At 44.4% G+C, this 22,223-nt stretch overlaps 1 protein-coding gene across 2 annotated transcripts; it reads right to left on the bottom strand.

Annotated features, from left to right (window-relative positions):
• Positions 1-16,957: 16,957 nt before the first annotated feature.
• LOC119651363 (RNA pseudouridylate synthase domain-containing protein 1-like) lies at positions 16,958-18,589 on the bottom strand. 2 transcript variants are annotated; one of them, XM_038054937.1, is made up of 5 exons: positions 18,425-18,584; positions 18,284-18,363; positions 17,588-17,831; positions 17,234-17,513; positions 16,958-17,174 (listed from the first exon to the last, which is right to left on the bottom strand). In XM_038054937.1, exons 1-5 carry the CDS (start codon positions 18,462-18,464, stop codon positions 17,030-17,032), a joined length of 789 nt encoding a protein of 262 aa, XP_037910865.1. In that variant the 5' UTR covers positions 18,465-18,584; the 3' UTR covers positions 16,958-17,029. The 2 variants fall into 2 exon arrangements, with proteins under 2 accessions (XP_037910865.1, XP_037910864.1); XM_038054936.1 differs by having other exon boundaries at positions 18,284-18,589.
• Positions 18,590-22,223: the final 3,634 nt, after the last annotated feature.

Raw genomic sequence — 22,223 nt, 5'->3', positions numbered from 1 at the left:
GATCAGCCAGGGGGACTAGGATCTTCTTCGATGAAAGATCCCCGATCTCGAAGATCTGCGTTCTGATGTCACAATTGTTAGAAGCAACCATGCTGAGACAATTCTCTTGTTGTCGTCAACTTACAATACCAGGTTAATGGTAAGAGGAGAAACGTTATAGTTGCCTCTGCCTACTTCCCCTTTGATTCTTTGTGCCCTCCGCCGATGCAAGACCTAAAAAAAACAAAACAATTCTAGAGCCGAAGTCCACTTCTCGAGTAAGAACAAGAAGTGGACTGCACAACAGAGCCCCAGTGGTAGTTAATAAGTTTAAATCTTATTAAACTTGATTCTGATGTATTCTTTGCTTAGCCCCGGCCACTACACAATAGAACCATATATTAGGATGGAACGAACCACACCAAACCACATCCAAACAATATCACATTTCTTTATAATGATCCTCTTGCAGGCATAGAAGGCTCAGCTCCATATTTAGACCCCAATTTAACAAAGAAATAGCCCCACTCCGGGAGCTACTTATACCTATTGTCAAACGATTACTTTCGCATTAAATTGTATTAGCTTGGTTCTTAGTATGAATACTATCCAATGCATAAGACACTCTTCCAGTCCTACTCTATTCCCTCAGGGATCGTCAACGTTCCTTCATGGGTCGTTTACGATACGGGGAGTGGCGTCCCCGAGGTGCCCGAGCAAGTAGTTCTGACCCCCTAGCTGGCATAATACTTGCGTACTAGGTAGTAGCCTCGAGAAAGTAAAACGAGGAGATAGTGGAAATGGAGAGTGAGCTGGCTGCGTTTATTCGCAGCACGAAAATGCGCCGTTCGCCCCAGCGCCCAGCGAAGGAGGCAACAAGGGCTGAAATACCCGACGAGACATCGGGAAGCGCAGACGGAGAGAAATACTAGGAAAGTGATGCGGCACCTGCAACACAGATAGGAACCCAGACCATACCGCACAGTGCTGTAATTGGAGAAAGAGGCACAGTGGAAACGGCCGAAACTAATAAAATGGTTTCGAATTAAGCCGAGTGGGAGGACTCTCGATTACTCTGGCGCAAGCGGAAGAAAAAAAGACTTATTAAAAAATGAACGGCAGTTGTGAAGCACATGCGATCTTCGACGTTCCTTCAGAGAAACGTCGGTAAGGGGGTGAAAAGAAGAGCTCCTGGATAGGATTTCATATTATAGGCGAACATGGAAAGTAGGACAAAATCCGCAGGAAGCAGAAACAACCGCGCTTCCCGAGGAGAACACCACGAGTACCAAACGGATCGCTGACAGCCCATTGCAGAGCGAACTTGGCAAAAAACGAAAGGAGGAAGGGACATCTGAAGGAGACTTCACTCAGGTGCTCTCCAGGGCTGAAAAGAAGAAGGCGAAAAGGATGAAAAGACAACAACACGTCGCGCCATCAGAAAAACCTCTGCCTAAAACTAAGGCGAACACGAAGGACGGAGTGCCAAAAGAAAAGGTGGGGAGACGAAGGAGGACTAGATCGCTAGCTTTGCTTATTAAGCCGACGGAAGGCAAGACTTTTGCGGAAATCCTCAGCGAAATCCGTTACAAAATCAAACCCGAAGACAACGGAGCGGAGGTGTCTTCCATACGTAAAACGAAGGGTGGTGGAGTCTTAGCCGAACTAGGCCCGAAGACTATAAATAAAGTCACGTTCTGTGAAGCAGTCAAGGGGCTTCTAGGAGACAAAGCTTTGGTTTCTAGCCTGGAACCCAAGTGTGCTTTAGAAATCCGAGACCTTGACTGTCTCACGGAAAAGAACGAGGTAGAAGAGGCCATCAAACACGAATGTCCGGAGGTAACCAATGTCCGGATTGGTATCACCTCCGCAAACTCCCGAGGCCAAAAACTCGCTGTGGTGGAAGTTGCCGAGCAATACGCGAGGAAGCTTCTAAACAGCGGGAAACTAAGAATTGGTTGGGTAGTGTGTAGGATACGAATTCGGGCCGCCCCAACCAAATGTTACAGATGTTTGGATTATGGGCACACATCTGCAAACTGTCGGGGACCTGACAGAAGGGCAACATGCCGTAAATGCGGTCAGGCAGGCCATAAAGCGAACAGCTGCAATGAAAAGGAAAGCTGCATTCTATGCAGGGACCGTGGCGCGACTGATGAGAGCATTGCGCACACTGCGGGATCGGGGCGGTGTCCAGTTTTCAGAGCAGAACTGGAAAGAGCTAGGATACGGTCAACATGATTCGCATCATACAAATCAATATGCACCGGAGTGCAACCACTCACGAGTTGCTAGCGCAGTTCGCTGCGGAGACCAAAGCTGATTTAGTACTTATCAGTGAGCAGTACCGAAACAAGGGCCCAGTTTCATGGCACCCAGACATATCAGGTACCGCTGCCATCTGGGTTCGGGACGGCACCCTCCTGGGGGTTCTTGCCCAAGGCCGAGGGGACGGCTTTGTCTGGATTCGGTGTTCGGAGATAACGTTTTTTAGTGTCTATCTTACGCCGAATGAGACGATGCCGGACTTTCGTCGCAGGCTGGAGGTTTTGGAGGACGCTATCTTAAGCACGGATGGGCGGATCCTGGTCGGGGGTGACTTCAATGCTAGGGCACTTGAATGGGGCATGCCTCACACAGATTCCAGAGGGAAACGAATTCTGGAAATGGCGGCGAGAACACGACTGGTAGTTCTAAACACCGGATCCACCCCAACGTTCCGGCGCCCGGGCTGCGAAAGAAGCATTCCAGATGTAACCTTCGCATCGGAATCACTGGTGTCGCTGGTGGACGGGTGACTTCTGGAAGACTTTTCGGCAAGTGACCACCAATACATTGCTTTCCAAGTGGTGGACACAAACTCTCGGTGTGCGCCACCCCAGCGATCTTTCTGTGTATGGAACGTCGCGAAAGTGAACACCGGGAAGTTTGTCGAAACTCTGGGAACAGGTGGGGCCACGCTGAAGGGTACTCCTGGGGGCGGTGGCGCCGCGGCTGACACTGTCGTAAATTCAGTTATGAACCTGATAACGACGGTCTGCGGAGCCTCCATGCCCAGGAAGACATCGAGGCGCGGCAAACCTTCCATGTATTGGTGGACAGTGGAAATCGCAGAGGTCCGGAAGGAGTGTCACAGGCTCCGCCGCTTAACACAACGTCTAGGCGACCGGGAGGAGGCATGTACCATAATGATGGAGTACAAATCAGCCAAAAGGAGACTCCGCAGCGCAATAAACAAGAGCAAAGCTCGCTGCTGGCAAGATCTGATCGACGAGGTGAATGGGGATCCGTGGGGACTCGGTTACAAACTTGTAACCAGAAAAATCGGGGCTCTGCGGAAACCCTGTTCACTTAAGGCCGAGCAGATGGACCGCATTGTGACGGCACACCCCGTATGGGATGGTGACGTCGGCGCGGAGAGCGTAGAGGACTGTCCACTTTTCTTTGTAAAAGAGTTGGAACAGGCAGTCCTCTCTATGAAAAACAAGAAGGCGCCAGGACCCAATGGTATTCCAGTAGAGGTGTACAAACTGGTATTCCAACATCGACCAGACCTACTGCTCGGCGCATTCAACGATTGCCTGAAAGAAGGCATTTTCCCTGCTCGTTGGAAAGTTGCGAGGCTTGCGCTGATCCCTAAAGGGAAAGGCGATCCCGAACTGCCATCTTCATACCGCCCACTATGTATGCTTGATACTGCTGGGAAAGTGCTCGAAAAGCTCATCAGAAGTAGACTCGCTGAAGCGATACGCGCTGCCGGAGATTTATCTCCCCGGCAGTTTGGTTTTAGGGCAGGGAGATCGACAATTGATGCTGTCATGCAGATCGCGGACGCCGTTCGACGAGCAGAGGCACATAGCCGCCGAACTCGACGGGTGGTGCTCCTCGTAACGCTTGACGTCAGAAACGCCTTCAATTCCGTAAGATGGAAAGACATTCTAGGCACACTAGACAATACCTTCAACGTGCCGAACTATCTCTTACGGATTTTGAGGGCCTATCTGAGCAACCGCTCCCTGCTCTATGAAACACTAGAGGGTCAAAGGTGGATGGAGGTCACGTCGGGGGTAGCACAGGGGTCCATCCTAGGGCCGGACCTCTGGAACGCTACCTATGACAGTCTGCTTAAACTCGACTTGCCAGAAGAGTCGTGCCTGGTCGGCTACGCAGATGATGTCGCAGCGCTTGTTATTGGACGCACTGTCGAACAGGCGCAAAGCAGACTCGGCATATTGATGCGACTGGTAAACGGATGGATGACTACTCATGATTTCAACCTTGCACTGGAAAAAACCGAGGTAGTCATCCTGACTAAAAAGAGAATTCCGACCCTGCGCCCCATATCGTTCGGCGAGTCGATAATCGAGTCAATATCAGCGGTAGAGTACCTCGGGTTGACTCTTGACTCAAAAATGAGCTTTTCTGAACAAATGCAAGCAGCAGCGAACAAGGCCGCGGCTGGAGTTTCGGCGTTAAGTAGGCTAATGGCAAACATTGGGGGTTCTACGTCTAGTAGGCGACGTCTCCTGATGAGCTCAACGCAGTCTGCCCTACTCTACGGCGCAGAGGTATGGGCTGGCGCTCTTAACAAGGAGGTATATCGTAGACGCCTCGCGCAAGTACAGAGACGGGGAGCTTTACGGGTGGCGTCTGCGTACCGCACAGTCTCTGAACCGGCCGTGATGGTGATCGCGGGAGTTATCCCCGTTGCTCTTCTTGCTAGGGAGCGTCAGGCCATATACAAGCGCAAGGGAGGTAGTTGCTCGCGAAGAACGGGAAGAACGGCAACACACTCTAGACGAGTGGCAGCTCTCTTGGCAAAATGAAACTAGAGGCAGATGGACTGCGCGGCTCATCGGCAACTTAGGTGCGTGGCTGAATCGGAAGCATGGTGAGACTCACTATTTCCTTACCCAATTTTTAAATGGGCATGGAAGTTTTCAGTCTTACCTGCACAAGATTGGAAAGTCGCGTTCTCCGGATGGTGTGTTTTGCAATGGAGTTGTGGACGATGCCCACCACACTTTTTTTTCTTGTGGAAGGTGGGATGGGGTTCGTCAGCAGCTCTATTTAAACACAGGGGATCTCTCTCCAGACAACATTGTGGAAGAGATGCTGAGGACTGCTGACAGCTGGAACGGTGTTGCCCATTACGTTCGGGCCCTTCTCGTTGCTAAGAAGATAGAACTCGACCGGTGGAGGAGCCGGATGGCAGGGGGCTCCTTGAACTGACAGTTCCCTTCCTCCTTTCCCCTCCCATTGGTGAAAGGAATTCCCTGATTTGAAGGCTCCGCAAGGCGGGAGAGTTCGGGGGCTGGCCCGAAGTAATGTGACAAACGGTTCCAGGCTAGCTCTCTGACGATCGGGAGGTGTTTAGTTGGTAGTCCGACGACGTACCGAATCGGGAGTCCAACACTGCATGCGTAAATGCATTCACCTACCCTAACCCCAAAAAAAAAAGTCCTATTCTGATTATAACCTACGGTATTCACGTTGTTTGAATGATCCCTCAATATCTAAGACGGTAACTGAATTTACTTGTTGTGTACCAACCATATATAGTTAAATATAGTTAAATAATAATAATAATCGTTGGCACAACAATCCATATTGGATCAGGGCCTTGAAGTGTGTTAGAGCACTTCATTCAAGACCGTAACGGTACACTACAGTAGACTGTAGGAGGCAATGTGGTCAGCATTGCGCTCGCCCGAGATTATTACCCTGATTTGACTCAGGTACTCATTCACAGCTAAGTCGACTGGTATCCGACGTCAAATCACGATACAAATCCCACTGCCGCCAGCGAGATTTGAACCGCGATCTTCCGTACGACAGCCTTGTGCTCTAACCACTCAGCTATCCGGACACAACCAGTTAACTATGGTAATTAAAAGAAAGACTAACGGTTTCGTCCTGGACAGAGGCAACTCATCAGACGCTGCCTCACTTATTCCGAACAAATATGGTAAGATCGTGAAGATCGATTTCTGTGGATATGCCTTTGAAGTAGGTGTGTAGACATTTGAAGAAGTTCCACCTCACTATGATCATCCAGGATTCCCTCTAGGGTTTTCAACATGAGAGAGGTGAGACTGATTCACTGAAAGCCTTTCGTGGACTCACGCCTTCTCCATAGCTCCGAACTTTGAATCCAGTTCGACTTGGATTAGGGGAGTTTGTTTCTGATAACTTGATCAATCTTCCTTTAGATTGAAAAGTATCTGTTTTTGTATCGCAATCAAGGCTTTTCTTGACTGTCCTTGGCTAAGATGTCGCTGACGAACTTGATCACAACCTAGTTTGTACTATTATATGATACCCAGTATGAAAATATCGGACTGAGTTATTTTTTCAATTCAGTGCCAAACGGGCTAGAGCAGACAGGGCAAAGTTGCTGAATGGAAACGACCCTTGTTATTTTGGCACGAAGTTAACTGGTGAACTAATAAGCGACAATAACAACGACGACCCGGCATGGCATGGATTTATGATTTGGTAAACGACTGGGAATAGGTTGCACATGAGCTGACCGCTATAGCATTCTGTTACCCTAGCATACGAGAATGACATCTCATGGGTAAATGTTACAGTTGCCTCCATCTCGATAATAATCTTGGCGAAGATGCAAGTACGGTCAAAGCTATGACACTATTAACATAAGTTGACAGTCTAATTCAGTTGGGACGGACTATTAACTATCGCCTAATCTGGGGGGGGGGGGGGCGTAACCTCCCTGCCCGCGTAGACAATCAAAACAGTTGGATCATTTAAGACGACTGCATTTTCAGGCGACCATAACATCTTGCAGCTAGGACCACAACCGGCAATAGGCGAAATTTTTGGAAGGAGCAGCAATACACCACGCTCACCGCTTCCGGCAGCTGAAATTGGTGGAACCCCGCCACGAAATTAACAGACAGAGGGAGCACTGCTGGCAGAAGCTAATCAACGACGTTAGCGGAAAACAATTTTTCCTCTCTACCCCACCCGAGCTGACGCTGTCGATGAGGGGCTGAGTACTGAGGAATACCCACTCTTCACTATAAAGGAACTAGATGAGGCGGTCTTGTCCATGAAGGAAAAAACGCACCGGGGACGGACGGTATTTCCAGCGAACTGTTGAAACTTGTATGTAAATAGAAGCCGAACTTTCTACTCAGCGCAAGTTAGCCAGCGGTTGTTGTTGTTAAGAGACTTGTGCTGATAAGCGAGGCGCCGTCCGCTCAGTATGTAGGACACAGCGGGAAAGCTGCCTGGGAAGCCCATAAAGCCAAGACTGACTAATGCAGGTTAGGAGGTGGTGTAAGCGGTGAAACTGGCCAAGGCATACAAGTACCACTGTCGGCACTGGTACCTCTAATTCTGCGAGGTGATGCCATATTCTGGAGGCTCTGGAAAAATTACTTCCATACTCCAGGCTACGTATTGCGGATTTTGAGGGACTATTTAAAGGACCATGCCCTGCTATAGGACACCAAGGAATAACAGCGCAGAATAAAGTTCACATCGAAAGTGGCTCAGGGATTTATCCATTTCCCGGACCTTTGGGATGCCTAGAAGATTTTTTATGATTTTCTGCCTGGTGTCAAATGTCGGAAATCCCTTATCCCTTCTTTACGATTCCGAAGTATGGGCTGACTTCCTCAATAGGAGAATGTAACGCAATCGCCTAGGATAAATACAAAAACGGGGGGCTCTGCCAGTTGCATCCGTCTATCGTACCATCTCGGAGCCGGCAGCAATGGTGGTAACAGAAGTTATTCCAATCTGTCTCCATGTTGCCAAGTGGTGGTTTATATACTCCAAAAAAGCCTAAGGAAATAAGAAAGCCGTTGTTTGTGAAGAGAGAGCGCGCTTTGTCTGCGTATAGCAACAATCTTGGTAAAGAGAATTGAGGTTTAGATGGATTGCAGAGCTCATCAAAGTCGCGCAGCCGTGGGGCAATAGAAAGCACGGTGAGGTTGATCATTATCTAACTCAGCTACTCAGCGGATATGGGTGTTTTTTATATGGACACAATCGGGAAATCATGGTCGCTGACTGCATTTATTGCAATGATGCCTGCCACACCTTTTTCTTCTGCAGAATGTGGGAGCGCCACCACCCATCACCTATCGATTGAAAAAACGATAATTTACCCAAAGTTATAGTTTCTAATATATCTCACGAAAGGGTAATTCTAAACTTCAGTTCAAGTTTCGTTCTCGCATGGTAAATTGGCTCTTACATATATAGGAACAGTGTCCAGCCGTGATCCAAGAAGGATCTCCAATCAGACAGTGAATTTCCGCTTAGTGTTTACATTACTAGTAAATTCCCGCTTAGTGTTTACATTACTAGTAAACTCTCACTTCGTAACATAATGGTTTTTTCTATTCTGAAAGAAACGAGATTAGTCTTTTATGATGACGTCATACACGTTTTAGAATGTACGAAAGTCACAAAAATGGTTTCACCCTCTACAACTTTGTTAATAATGGTTAGATTTGCTTCACACTTCCCGGAGTTGTGCCTTATATTATCCCTTACACCACTGGCACTAGCATGAATTAGGGGAGTTTCTGGCTAAATTTCTAAAATATTATAATATACTGTTGTTAACTTTATTTGTGTAAGTATCGGGATAGGATGTACTTTGAGACCTAGATTTTTGAGGGTCATATTTTGAGCCCTTATTCCCCCACATTTCACCCGATATCAAATATGGGACCTGTTTCGAAAAGTACTAATTCAGCCCTTTCACTTGATATCCCATATAGCACGCACCACCCTGATTTTTTTCAAGTTTTTAGGTAAAGTAATTTTCGCAAATGAGTCCTATCTCATTTTAAGATTTTGACTTCTGACTCGCACACTTTACAATCCACCTAAAAACTAATATCAATTTCGGCAGTACTAATCAAAACGTTGCATTTGATACCCCGCATAACTATGTCCGGTGAAAAAAAAATTTACATCCCCCTTTGCAAGTATGGAGAGCTCTCATTTTGACTCCGCGTAAATTTATGTCACTCATTGTATGCACTGTCAGCCCCTTGATCAATGCATAATAAAAAATTTTAAAATGAACTACCGAAAATGCATATTGCGGCATCGCCTAGCTAACATTGGAAGTGCGACATAGGCCAATGACCCCGTGGAGAAAATCACAGTTTTAGATGCTATTCAGTGAACCAATATTGTCGTAAAGAATATAAAAAAGAAATGATTAAGAACTGGCTCCCAAGGTTTGTCTTTCCTGAAACGAATGATGATCCTCAAAACTATACGGACAATATCGACGATGAAGGCCCCTTACATTCTACAAACCTGCTTATAGAACAACTAGATGTTGATTCAAACTACAAGGAGGACTATGTTAACATTGACAACAACGTGGTAATAGAGGATTCAGCTCTGCAAATTGAGGATATAATTTCTACGGTCACCTGCATACCAAAAGACGCAGACAAGTCGGAGAATGATGAAGAAATGGCGTTAAATGAAATTAAGTACTTATGATTATGTACATAATATATATATATTTTTAAATTATTAAAAAAACTTATTTCCATAAGAAAGGGTACACGTAATCTCCAAAGATGCTTTGTGTCATTTGAAACATTTAAAACAGTATTTATATTTACTCGAGGGACATGAAACTACAATGTGTAAAGGACGCGGAACCAGCTTACACTGTCTCCGCCCATGGACTAGGCAATTCTAATATCCACAACACACAACTCCTCCATTCGGCCGACATGATCGTTACGGCCAAAGAAATGATTAGTGATGACTGCCCTGTCATAATCGTCGACGACGACCTGAGCTTCCCTCCTGGGGACCACCCCGACGCTCGAATCGGTGAAGCAAATTACTGTGTCAATAACATCCAAGGCTTCCAAGACGAATTCAAACTTGCTTCAAGCAAGTCTGTCTTCAAACGAAAACAAACGGATTCGGGCATCTCGGACAACGAGGCCTCAGCGAACAAAAACCGCTTTTATCTTCTCTCTAACAACAAGCATCGCCCTGAAGCGACACACGCACGTTCCGGAACCTCGAAGTCTGCTGACACGCCCAACGCACCGTTAGTTAAAGATAAGAATAGAATTAGTTTTCTCCCCCCGATTTTCTTGTATGAATTGACAGCCAGGACACTGGGCCTTGTAATTAAGAACATAGACAAAAATGCCAAATTTGAAATTACAAACATACCGACCGACAGGCTTAAAGTTCGGCTGATTTGTCCCTATATCCATAAGAAACTAATACATCTAATTAAGATCAGCAAACTGTAAGGCCATTCCTTCACGCTAAAAGAGGAGAGGAAGCCAACCCTCATCCTCAGAGGAATCTCCCCCATGAGTTCACTCGCGAAGACGTGGCTTCGGAAATTAAAGAGCTAATGCAGATTACGCCTGTCCGCGTAACTAGGCTTTCCATCCCGTGGTCGCTAGTCAATGACACCAATCTGAGCCTCTTCCGTGTGACTTTCAACTCTGAGGCAGACTCCAATATAGTTAAAAAAAAATAATACCCCACTTTATCAACGGATTAGCTTGGAGAAACCTCGAAAAGGGGATGCCACCCAATGTTTCAATTGCCAACAATTTGGCCGCGTATCCTCAAACTGCGGATACGACCCCAGTTGCGTGAAGTACGCGGGACTAGACGCCTCCAGGGACTGCCCCCGTTCGAATGTAGAAGACAACGCCGAAAAGGAGTCGGTGGCTGCTTCGTTCTTCCTTCACCTTGACAGATCCTCGTCTGTTCATATCTCGCAGCCTAACACCTCATGTCAACTGGACCGCACCTCCCCCACTGACCCCGTCTTTCGCCGCAGTGGCCAGGGGTCGAGCAAGACCCGAAACCATTAGCCCTTTATCGCCCCCACATTCTTCCATTCCCAGGGACTTCTGCATAGAAGCCAGGTCCCTATTCAATATGTCTTTCTCCTCGCTGTGGAACGCACTCTCCGACTTCTATCACAACTACCTCCATCTCCCCCGTGAAGACAAACCCAAAGCGTACCTACAATTCCTCTTCAAATTGCTAGACAACCAAAATGAAGGCGCTCACACTCAACACTAATTCGCTCATTTCTAACGACAAATGTTTCGTTCTCCACAAGCTTCTGGAGGATTCCGATCCAAACCTCGATCTCCTAAACGAAACCAGACTGGGGGAAGCAAAAACGTAAAATTACATGCTTCCGGTTATAGTACTTTCCGCAACGACGCGGGCATAGGCACAGTCATTCTAGCCAAAGCGGGACTAAGGGCAAATAGGATCCCATCGGCTGCACTGGCATCAAACTACCTGTTAGCAGTAATCAGACTTCCTGTCAAGGGTAGTGGCGTCCACTGAGTCTTAATCGGCTCTCTCTACTTCCCGGGCGGCACAGATCGTCACCTCACTCCCATTCTGGCCGAAGTCTGGGAAATCGCGACCAGTTTCGATGCCTTCATCCTCAGCCATGACCTCAACGCAAGGCACGTATCTTGGGGCGACTCAATTTACAACGAAAACGGCAAAGTGCTTTTCGATTGGTTCCAGTCAGGCCCATTCCTTAGCGCGGACTGCATTAACGCGGGTGTGCCATCCTTTCTTCGTAGGTCTTCTTTCCTAGACGGCTTTATAATCTTGTCCAATCTATCAGCATGTGTGCTCCTCTTTAGCACTCCACTCGGACCATCATGTCCTCAGCCTCTTTCTACATCCACAGCAAATTCTTCCTTTACTCCACCATCCACATAAATGCAGATCCTTCAATCTGACAAACTGGTACGTTTTCCAACGGGACTTAGCCAGTGCCCTCCCCTGGACAACCCCTGCATCCTCTAATATTGAGCTAGATGCTTACATATGGAAAGTGAACTCTGCCTTCGAAACTACAATTGATAAACACGCTCCAGTTAAAGAACCTGGTTACTACAAATACGGGTGCCTTCCTTCCTCAACCCTCCTCTTAGTCGGCGATAGAAACAGACTACTGCAGCGCAGGAAACGATTATTTCACCTGTTACGGAACAGATGCAACGCTGACTGCCGTCTCCTCTCCGAGATCATCGGACACCTAAATTGATAGATCAGTAGCTTACTCCAAACTATAATTTTATTTTATAGTATAAATATATATATATATTTCGGGAGCCTTCATCAGTACAAAGCTACTGAAAACAATTGCGATTATACGGTTTTACTTATACTTAATCACTAATTACCTATATTACTTAAAAAAAACTACAATAAATTATTAACCAAATTACCTGTTAATTACTGCGGCGGGTCTTATTAATTTTGAGGGGCAATCCTATACCTGCAAGGTCATATACTCAATCAACTGGAAAACAGGCATTGCACCGTAGCCTGCGCCTTAGATCTCGGAAGCCATTTGATTCAGTTTGGAAAGAGGGATTGCTATCCAAACTAATTCAGTCCAATTACCCCCTCTCCTTATTCAGAATCCTCGCAGACTTCATCTCCAATAGAACTTGCCACGCGCGCTTCGATGGACTTCGCTCCATCGACTTCCCGGTAAATTCAGGAGTCCCTCAGGGATCTATTCTAGGTCCCAAACTTTTTAACAACTTCCTCCACGATATTCCCCTCCCTCCCGTAAACTTATTCCGCACGCCAACGGCAACTCAGGCCCTTTCTGAGGGTTGCCCCATAATTCCGCACATGATCAAGCTGTCGCGCGTCAGACTGAAAAAGTGGCTGTCCCACCCTAACCCGCTGATAAAAATCACGCTAAACCCAATGCATTGTTACGCGAGCAGAGGTACTACGTGTCAGGGCTGGCTCTCCTCTCGGACAATAATTCTCCTCTAAACCATCACGCCTCCCTCCTTTTATAAAAGCTCCTTCCCGGACTATCACAGAGGCTAGCCGCGTAAGTCCAATGTTCCGGCAGTAAATCCCCGCGCAGGTGTAGATCACCTTTCATTATTTTTCTTTACTTAGTCCAGATTAAGACAATGGACATTAATTAGCCTGTACAATATGTGATATCTGAAAGCAATAACTTCTTCCCTAAATTAAGATGCCTAAAATTTCCTTTTTCCCGTTTTCCAGTACGGAGTACTATTTTGTTGTTTTGTTATGTTTGCTTAATAGTAAGTTATAAATTATTCTTACGTTTAAGCGCATGTTATGTCAAATGAGCATTGACATGCACCACTAGGTGCTAGGCCGGATATTTCCGTAGGTTAGCGTTACATACTTAATTAGTCACGCTGTCACATGAATTTCTTTTTTTTGCTCAATAAATAAATCTGGATCTGAATTAAGAAGTGATGCAGGAGCTGCACACGCAGGGTAGAAATAGTAATTTCAAGTTAAAAACAACTTTACAGAAGCAGCAAATATAAAACAAGTCGGGAAACCGAAAGCTTGACGCTTCAGGTATAAAAAGTTTTGTGTTTCCCTATGTGAGGAGCATAACGTAGTTCTCCATTGGCTTATAGCATTGACCCGAGATATTGAAATCGTTCAGTTCTGGGCAGGCTACTGCCATTGACAGAACTGAGCGATTTAAGTATCTCGAAGGGCAGGTTACTGCCATTACCAGAACTCAGCGATTTAAATATCTCGAGTCAATGCAATCTGCCAATGGAGAACTGCGTAATGAAATTGTTTCACGCATTAATGCAACCTGGATGAAGTGGCATTCCCCAACTGGTGTTCTTTGTGATCGACGTATCAGCGCACGTCCCAAATCTAAAATTTACTGCAATGTCGTCCGTCTGCCACTCTCTATAGTTCAGAATGTTGGCCGACTATAAAGGAGAATGAACGGCGTCTTGCGGTAATGGGGACGAAGATGTTGCATTGCACTGGTGGTGTGACACGTTTTGATTACATCTCAAATGAGAATATCCGCGATCGATATGGGTTTGCATCGATCGTGGGAAAACTGCAAGAGAGGCGTTTTCGATGGTGTGGTCACGTAATTCACGCTAACGAGAATTCAACAACCAGTATTGATCAAAACATCGAAAGCAATGGTAAGCAACCAAAAAGCCGGCCAAAACAATGGTGGCTTGATACGCTGGATGGGGATTTAAAGGTCTCGCGATTACATCCTGATGAGGCATTTGATAAAATAAAATGACGAAACCGATCATCACGAGCCGACCCCGCTTGTGAACTGAAGGCTGAAGAAAAAGAAAAAGATGTGAGGAGCGACGAGTGCACGACAGCTCCCTGTAATATAGCTAAAAATTCCATTGCCCTCTATTTTCTAGAAAGTGATTTAAATAAATCATTTGATGGAAAGCCCTGTGTTGAAAATGGTCAACCTCATACGTTTCACGCTCTCAGTTTAATATTATTAGCGAATGAAAACAATTTAACCAACATCAAATATAAACAAGTCGGAATACCGGAAGCTCGCGCTTCGGGTATAAAGGTTTTGCGTTCATCTTATGTAAGAGACGCACATTTTTCTGTCCGTATATAGCTACAAATCCAACATAATCCTTCATATTTTTCCAAACTACGAGACATACGCACATATTAGAGCCATAGATATCACGCTCACCCTAAACAAACAAACTGCCTATTACCTACTGTACACATATATGCACGTATCGAAATTTATCGTACCCATATTTCCGATTTACGTCTTATATCTAACTGAATTAGGCATTACCCGCAAAGTTCATTAGCACGCATATATTATATACCTACATACACACATGTCTGGTTGACAGAAAACTAAAAAACTAAAACAAAATAATTCTCTGCGACCCAATTCATAAGAACTCATTTCGTTGTGGTATTGACGAATTGATATGTGATGATGACGTCATGCGGGTTGTAGAGTGCACGAAATTCACAAAAAATTGTAAAGTTTCACCCCCTATAACTTTGTTAATAATTGTTGGATTTTCTTCAAAGTTGACCAAACTGTGCACTATATTCTTCATTATACGCATGCCAAATTTTGTACTTCTGGGATGAATATAAGGGGGGTGCCGGGTAAATTTCTAAAATGTAGAAATATACTATTGTTAACTTTATTTGTGCAGATATCGGAGCCGGATATATTTTGAGGCCTAGATTTCGTAGAGATGCACCACTGTGATTTTTTTCAGATTTTTCGGTTGGATAGGTTCTGAGAACGAGACCTGTTACACTTTTTGGGGGTCTTATTTTGAACCCTCACTCCCCTATGTTTCATCTAATATCAAATATTGAACCAGATTCGAAAAGTACTAATTGAGACCTTTCATTTGATACCCCACATGGCTACATTCTGTAAAAAAAAAATTTGCACCCTCCATTCATATGTACGGGGAGCCCCCCCTTAAACTTAACACAAGATGGCGCCACTTACTGCATGTAAAGGGATCACCAGATTACATACTCTCACCAATTTTCGTGACAATCGGTCTAGCCGTTTCCGAATAAATCGGGTGTGACAGACAGACAGACAGACAGACAGACAGACAGACAGACGGACAGACGGACAGACAGACACCGTCTCGATTCTAATAAGGTTTTGTTTCACACAAAACCTTAAAAAGGGCTAGGGAGAATTAGATTCTTCTTGAATGGAATTTTAATATTTCACTCGAATTTCAATTATTCTCGTTAATTATGACGTCAGCATCTTATTTGTATGGCTGTTAATTAGCAAGAAATTGGAAGTTTGAACTGCTATAACTTTCCCACTAATAGTTGGATTTTCATGCATGCGTATGCACGAGGCTGTCCTCTATGTCGGTGCAAAATTTAGTACACTTAGGATGAACTTAAGGGGAGTTTTTTAGTCTATTTCTAAAAGCTGATTATATACTATTAGTAAATTTTTTGAACAGATACCGGAATGGGACATCTCTCGAAGATTAGATTTCACATAAGTGTTTTACACAAAACCTTAAAAAGGGCTGCAGATAAATAGAATCTTCATAAATGTGACTTCAATATTCTACGCGAAGGTCAATTATTCCGAGTAATTATGACGTCAGCATCTGATTTGCATGGCGTTGGAAGCAGTAAACTCGCGCGAAATTGCTAAGTTTGAACTGCTACAACTTTGGCGTTAATTGCCTGATTTCCATGAAAGCACATATATACGAAATATTGTCCCCTATGCTGATACAAAATTCGGAAGTCCTAGGATGAATTTAAGGGGGATTTTTCAGTAAATTTCTAAAAAGTAGTAATATACTATTAGTAAGTTTATTTGAGCAGATATGGGAATGGGACATATTTTGAGGCCTAGATTTCATCTAGGCGCACCACCCTGATTTTTTTCGGATTTTTAGGTTGGGTAGTTTCCGAAAATGAGTCCTGTCTCACTTCAAATGCATACATTTTGACTCCTTACTCACGCACCTTGCAATTTATGCCAAAACTAATGTCAGTTAGTACAAATCGAGACCTTTCATTTGAAACCCTACACAACTATATCCGGTGAACAAAATTTTTGAATCCCCCCTTTGCATGTATGGGGAGCCCCCCTTTAAACTCCACCTAAATTTATGCCACTCGCTGTATGCGTGGGATTTCATAGTTCCCACCAAATTTCGTTCGGATCGGTTTAGCCGTTTTGGAGAAAAATGCGTGTGACAGACAGACATTGAATCGATTTTAATAAGGTTTTGTTTTACACAAAACCTTAAAAAAGATAATAGATTTTTTCAAAAATTAAAAACATTTTGTATTCATGTTCATGTACATTCTTGTATGGTTAATGAATTTTATATTATAAAAAGCTCTTTCTATTTTGTCAACTTTTTGAATTTGTTGAGAGGGCACTTCCCTCCCGAGGGGAAAATTTCTGCTCTCACTGGTATCCGGTTATGGGAAGTTCCACTGTCTAACCAACAATAAGGCAAAGAGCACTTAAAAACAAAATTAAGATAGGCGTCAATTACAAAGGTTGCGGTCAGTCTTCTGGCCTAGATGCATATGGGTATTCAAAAGAAGCGAAACACAACAAGAAGCTCTTCAACCTGAAAGTTAATCAAAATATCCAAAGTTCAAGCAAAAATTCGACAAAAAAAATATTTTATTTATAAAAAATAACAAGTTTTGGTTGTCAACTACTCGATTAATTCCGTTCATCAAAGGAGCTGTAAGCGTCTTCAAGTTCAGTGGGTACTTCCGAATAAGGCTTCCACTCAGGCAAAAAATGTTCATTGAAAGGATCTCTGGTCTCGACTTCTATGCCCTCTACTGTGTTCGGTATGACTAGTCTGAAAACGGAGACAAATTTAAGCAAAGTGAATACATTTGCATCGAAATTACCAGTTACTTAATAGCGTGAAGAAACATTCGTGGAACAAGCTTATCCTCGGCTAAACCGTAAGTGTAATCACCAATAATAGGGTGACCAATAATTTGACAATGAACTCGAATCTGATGGCGCCGCCCCGTTATGGGTTTAATTAGTACTTTGGTCGCTTCTCGATTATTGTAAGAACCTTTCTCTAACACGACTATGTGCGTTACGCATTTACGCGGATTTTTGCAGAATTCAAGCTCTGAGGTGGTGCACATTTTTTTGTTGGTCTTTTCGTACCTGCTATCATCCCCTAAAGATATCAAACAGTAATTCGTGGAGAGCTTATGGAAAAAATCGACGAATGAGAAGTTGTGCCCAAATTACCTATTTCTATGTCAACGGTGGTGAATTTCTGATTCACGTGTCCATTCAGGAGGGCAATGTAATACTTCTTTGATGTTCGATGCTCAAATGCTTTCGATACCGCTGTGCAAGACACTTTGTTGAGGGGAATGCATAGGATTCCGCTGGTTGAATAGTCCAGGCGATGAGCGAAGTAAAATTCATGTGTGAGGCTCGAGTCCTTTAGTTCCGGAAATTGTTCCCTCAGAATCGTTTGAACGGAAATCTGCGAAATGAATCAAATGTAAACAACTTTGCAGAGGACTGCATTTCTTGGATGCTAAAATAATCGCCAAAGGTACGAAGCGTTTTCGAGTTCAGATAGTAACAGTACATCCATAGAGCCCTTAATATAATAATAATCGTTGGCGCAACAATCCATATTGGATCTAGGCCTTGAAGTGTGTTAGAGCACTTCATTCAAGACCGTAACGGTACACCACAGTACACTGTGGGAGGCAATGTGGTCAGCATTGCGCTCGCCCGAGATTATTACCCTGATTTGACTCAGGTACTCATTCACAGCTGAGTCGACTGGTGTCCGACATCCAATCACGATAACAAATTCCTCTGCCCCCAGCGAGATTTGAACCGCGACCTTCCGCTACGATAGCCCAGCGCTCTAACCACTTGAGCCATCCGGACACTTATAACCTTAATTAACCGCCCCATACTCACCTTTCTATAGTCATTACTATTTATAAGCAGATCAGGCGGTTTATCAATCACTAGAAAATTTTCGCTTCTGTGGAGGAGAACTAATTTAGGAAATTGTCGATTATTACGTGCTAATTTGATCCAGGGTAAAGGGAAACGGACAAGTATTTTGGTGAAGAACAGGCTCACGCGATTGATCCATGCCTCGAGCACTTCACGGCCGAGAAATTGCAGTAAATAATCAAGTATTTCGAGGAAAGGCATATTTACAAACAAAACTTGAGCAGCAGAAAAACTTGTCAGATCTGACGGATAAACTTTGTGACAGTTGATGTTTTGTTCCCCCAGGAGATGTCACTATTGACGGCAAATGGAACAATTACTGCATATGTAAGCATCGTAATCATAAAATTAAATTCCACTAAGGATGCACATACCTCCGGCTTAAATTCAATTTTTATGGATAGAAATGACGGAACTTATGCAAGGGACACCAATAATTGGCACTTGTAACTCAAATAGTGCTTTCCGCAGTTCTCAAAATGAATTCATTTAAATTAATTTTATTCGAAAGTAACTGCCGAAAACGAAAAGCGCCGCCAAATTGCAAATGAAGTAATCTGCCATCAGAACGAATCCTGCCGACGTAGGATGAACTTCGCCGACCTGAAATCTATTTATTCTATATTTAGGCTCTAATACAATTACGGAGTAATAGTTCGGCTTGCTAAAGCTTCAATTATCATTATTTTCGCATTACCAGGCATCAATTTAGAAAAGCTAAATCATTTTTCCACTTTCAAATTTCAAAATCAAATTTCAGTTTCTTCCGCACTATCGCCGCCGCTCAGGCAGTATGGAGGTGTATAACCGTGCTTTTCTGGGGCGATTGGTGATTATTTCTTTATAAAAGCTGCTGGCTCCTGTTAGTTAACGTTTTTTCCTCTCTTTTGCAGTTTATTGGTTCTCTTGATCAAGAATAGTGGATCACTTGCATCGCAGATTCCAGCTGCCCATGTAATATTGCATTTTGACACATCAAGTTTTTCCGCCTCGGTTCGTGCCCCAAATGGGAGGAGTCTCAATTCTCGATTACTCACAAGGTAGGTCAAACTTTGAACTGCAATTGCTCTAAGACGCTTTTCAGTCAAAATAAAGTAAAGATGCCATGTCTACATTGATTGCTACATGCTTGATTGAAAAAAATCATTGCAACTATCAGAAGACAAACTTGAAAATGAAACTACGCCATCTATGCATACTTGTGAAAACTTGACCGATTCCTTAATCCTAATATGGTTGAATTTTCTGGTTAAAAGATTTTAACAGCTAATTTTGCTTACTTAAAGCAAATGAGCGGAATCTTAAGTCCAAGTCAGGGCTTTTGGCCATTTGAAGTAAGCCGGTGGAAGCACCTAAGACCAAATATAAACTACGCGACACGAGCCTACATTCAGCACAACTTCTACGACACGGCGTGCCTATATAGCGTTAGCGCGGCAACTAACTTCAAACAACTATATATTTTGACATTATAACAGGAGGATACAAACCAAAACTGAAAAATCATAGCAGCCAACTGAATCTTTTATAAGAAACTGACATACAACCCCAGAGACAATTGCGTCGCGTCGTGTAGCTTGGCTGAATGTTGCGTATGGCTGTCTACAAAAACATATAAAGATATTTTAACAGGCGCTGCAGTTTGTGGCCGTGTCGCGTCGCTGTAGCGGCTTGCAGAGGCATCAGTCCAGGAATGTGGAGCATCGGCTGTGTGTGACGAGATGACGGAGGTGGCTTTAATTTGGGAGCGGCCTCTCAAAGTAGGCGCAACAAGGTCTCTCCGAGGCCGTCTCTTTTGTCGAGGACCAAGTCGCCAGGGAGTCGAAAGTTCTCCCCGTACACTAGCTCAGCAGGGCTGGCAGCAAACTTTTCGCGGAGGCCAAGCAGAACGAAAGACAATACTTGCGATTGATGTGTGCCTTCAGGGTCCGACGTTGACGTTCTAGCATCTCATGAGACTGGATTCCAGGAGCTCTCCGACCTCCGAGCAGAGAGTAGATTCAAATTGTATTTCCTGGCAAAGGGCCTATAATATCGAGGTGTATAGTGTGGAAGCGCCTTGTCGATCTAGGGAATAAACTTACTTCCTTCTTAGTATGTCTAGTGATTTTACATCTTTGGTATACGACGCACGCTCTGGGCCAAGAGTTCACATCCTTGTTCATGGACGGCCAAAAATACTTGCTAGAGACTGATCGGTTCGTTGTCCAAATGCCAGGTTGCGCAAGATTGTGCACCGAGCAAAACACATCTTTACGCAAAGCGGTCGAAATATATGGCCTAAGTCCCTTTTCAGAGATGTCGCAGTAGATAGAGGAATGTGAACCGAAGAAAGGGAACTCCTTGAACTTGTATTTGGAGTCTGATTTCAGGCTCTGATGAACTACGTCTGGGCCACAATGATTGCCGAAAAATCGACTGCAGCTGTGATCTTGATTGCACCGGGACAAAGCGTCAGCGACTAAGTTGTCCTTACCGGACGCACGTTGGATAGCCGGTATGAACTGGCTGCCACAAGCTAAGTGCTTAAGTTGGCGAGGGGAAGGTTTATCGGGCTTTTGCCGTAAAGTCAGAGGCTGATTGTCCATGAACAACGTTAACGGCCTGCCTTCAGGGGAATATCGGAAGTGTTTAATACTCAGATACACGGTTAGTAACCCACAATCAAGCGCTGTAATTCCGTTGAGCGGGATTCAATTATTTTGAGAAGAAATCCAACGGTTGCCAGCTTTGATTCACCTTTGGTGAAGAGTAGCGCCCACTGTTGTGTCTTAGGCATCGACGAATATGGCTAGAGGTGCATCTTACTGAGGAAGTTTCTGGATATTACACAACCACTCGTGAAACCTAGGCCTTAAGTAATACCTGGTAGTGAGCAGCTTTGGACAAGAAACGACGGTAAAAGTTTACCATGTGAAAACTCGCAAAGGCTTGCACCTTGACTCATCCAAGTTTCGTAGTACAGAGTGGATGAATATCTGAAAGGTTTGCGCCGCATTTTACAGTCCAAAAGGTGTGCAAATTACTGTCTACATAGATTTGATAGTAGGCCTTGGCGAGATCCAACAACGTGAAGACACGATAATATCGAATGCGCAAACTCTTGGATGATTGGAATGGAGTACCGGTCTGGAATTGTCTGAGCAGTTAGGCGTCTATAATCTCCACAAGGTCGCCATTCGCCATTGGGATTGGATTCCAAATGGAGCGGAGATTATCAACTACTGTTGGAAACATTTCCCATATTCTGCTTAAGTCGTTGTTCAAACTCTTTCCGCGCAAAAGCAAGTTTCTGGGGTAGTAGAGGACGCACCTTTGAGAAGATTGGGGAACCACTAGTGTTTATGTGGTGCCGGACATCATGCTTAACTGGTTGAGGGAGACTACATTCGGTAGCAATGTTGCAATATTTTTGGAAGAGTGCGCGAATGCGTTGATCGGCAATATCCTAAAAATGATTGAAAGAATGTTGCCGTTAGAGCAGGTTGAAATTTTCCCTGACGAACGAATAGAGATTGTGGGGTCCATCAGGGACTTATGTTGCATATCTAGCAGCAGCTCATAGCGACATAGGAAGTTTGCGCTTAACATGGGGACACTGATGTCAGCCAAAATGAAGTGCCACGAAAAGGTTAGCTTACTTCACAGTAATGCAACGTGTTGGTATACTTCAAGTCGCCCCCCCCCCCTTGCGTTCATAGTACGATCACAGGCGACAATACAACCATCAAACTAAGGAGGGCTAATATCGAAGAGTAGCGATAGCTCTCGAAAACTACATGTTGTTGTTTATGGTGCCTTATCAGGATATTCTGATAGCCGTTACCAAAAATCTAAAACCAAATTTGACAAAAGCATCGATTTAATTTCCACCGAATACCACAAGTGATATTTTTCG

The sequence above is a fragment of the Hermetia illucens genome, chromosome 3 (genome assembly GCF_905115235.1).
Source record: "Hermetia illucens chromosome 3, iHerIll2.2.curated.20191125, whole genome shotgun sequence".
NCBI classification, from domain to species: Eukaryota; Metazoa; Arthropoda; class Insecta; order Diptera; family Stratiomyidae; genus Hermetia; species Hermetia illucens.
Note: the sequence above shows the minus strand (reverse complement) of the source record. Positions and strands in the feature narration are given on the sequence as shown.

What these genes read in the sequence shown, in the direction of transcription:
- LOC119651363 (XM_038054936.1), bottom strand. Translation starts at nt 18,526, where the DNA reads ATGCCTTTCCTCGAAATACTTGATTATTTACTGCAATTTCTCGGCCGT. An exon ending in CACCGTTGACATAGAAATAG is followed by an intron (nt 17,514 to 17,587) that starts GTAATTTGGGCA and finishes TGATATCTTTAG; the next exon opens with GGGATGATAGCAGGTACGAA. An exon ending in ATGTTTCTTCACGCTATTAA is followed by an intron (nt 17,175 to 17,233) that starts GTAACTGGTAAT and finishes CTCCGTTTTCAG; the next exon opens with ACTAGTCATACCGAACACAG.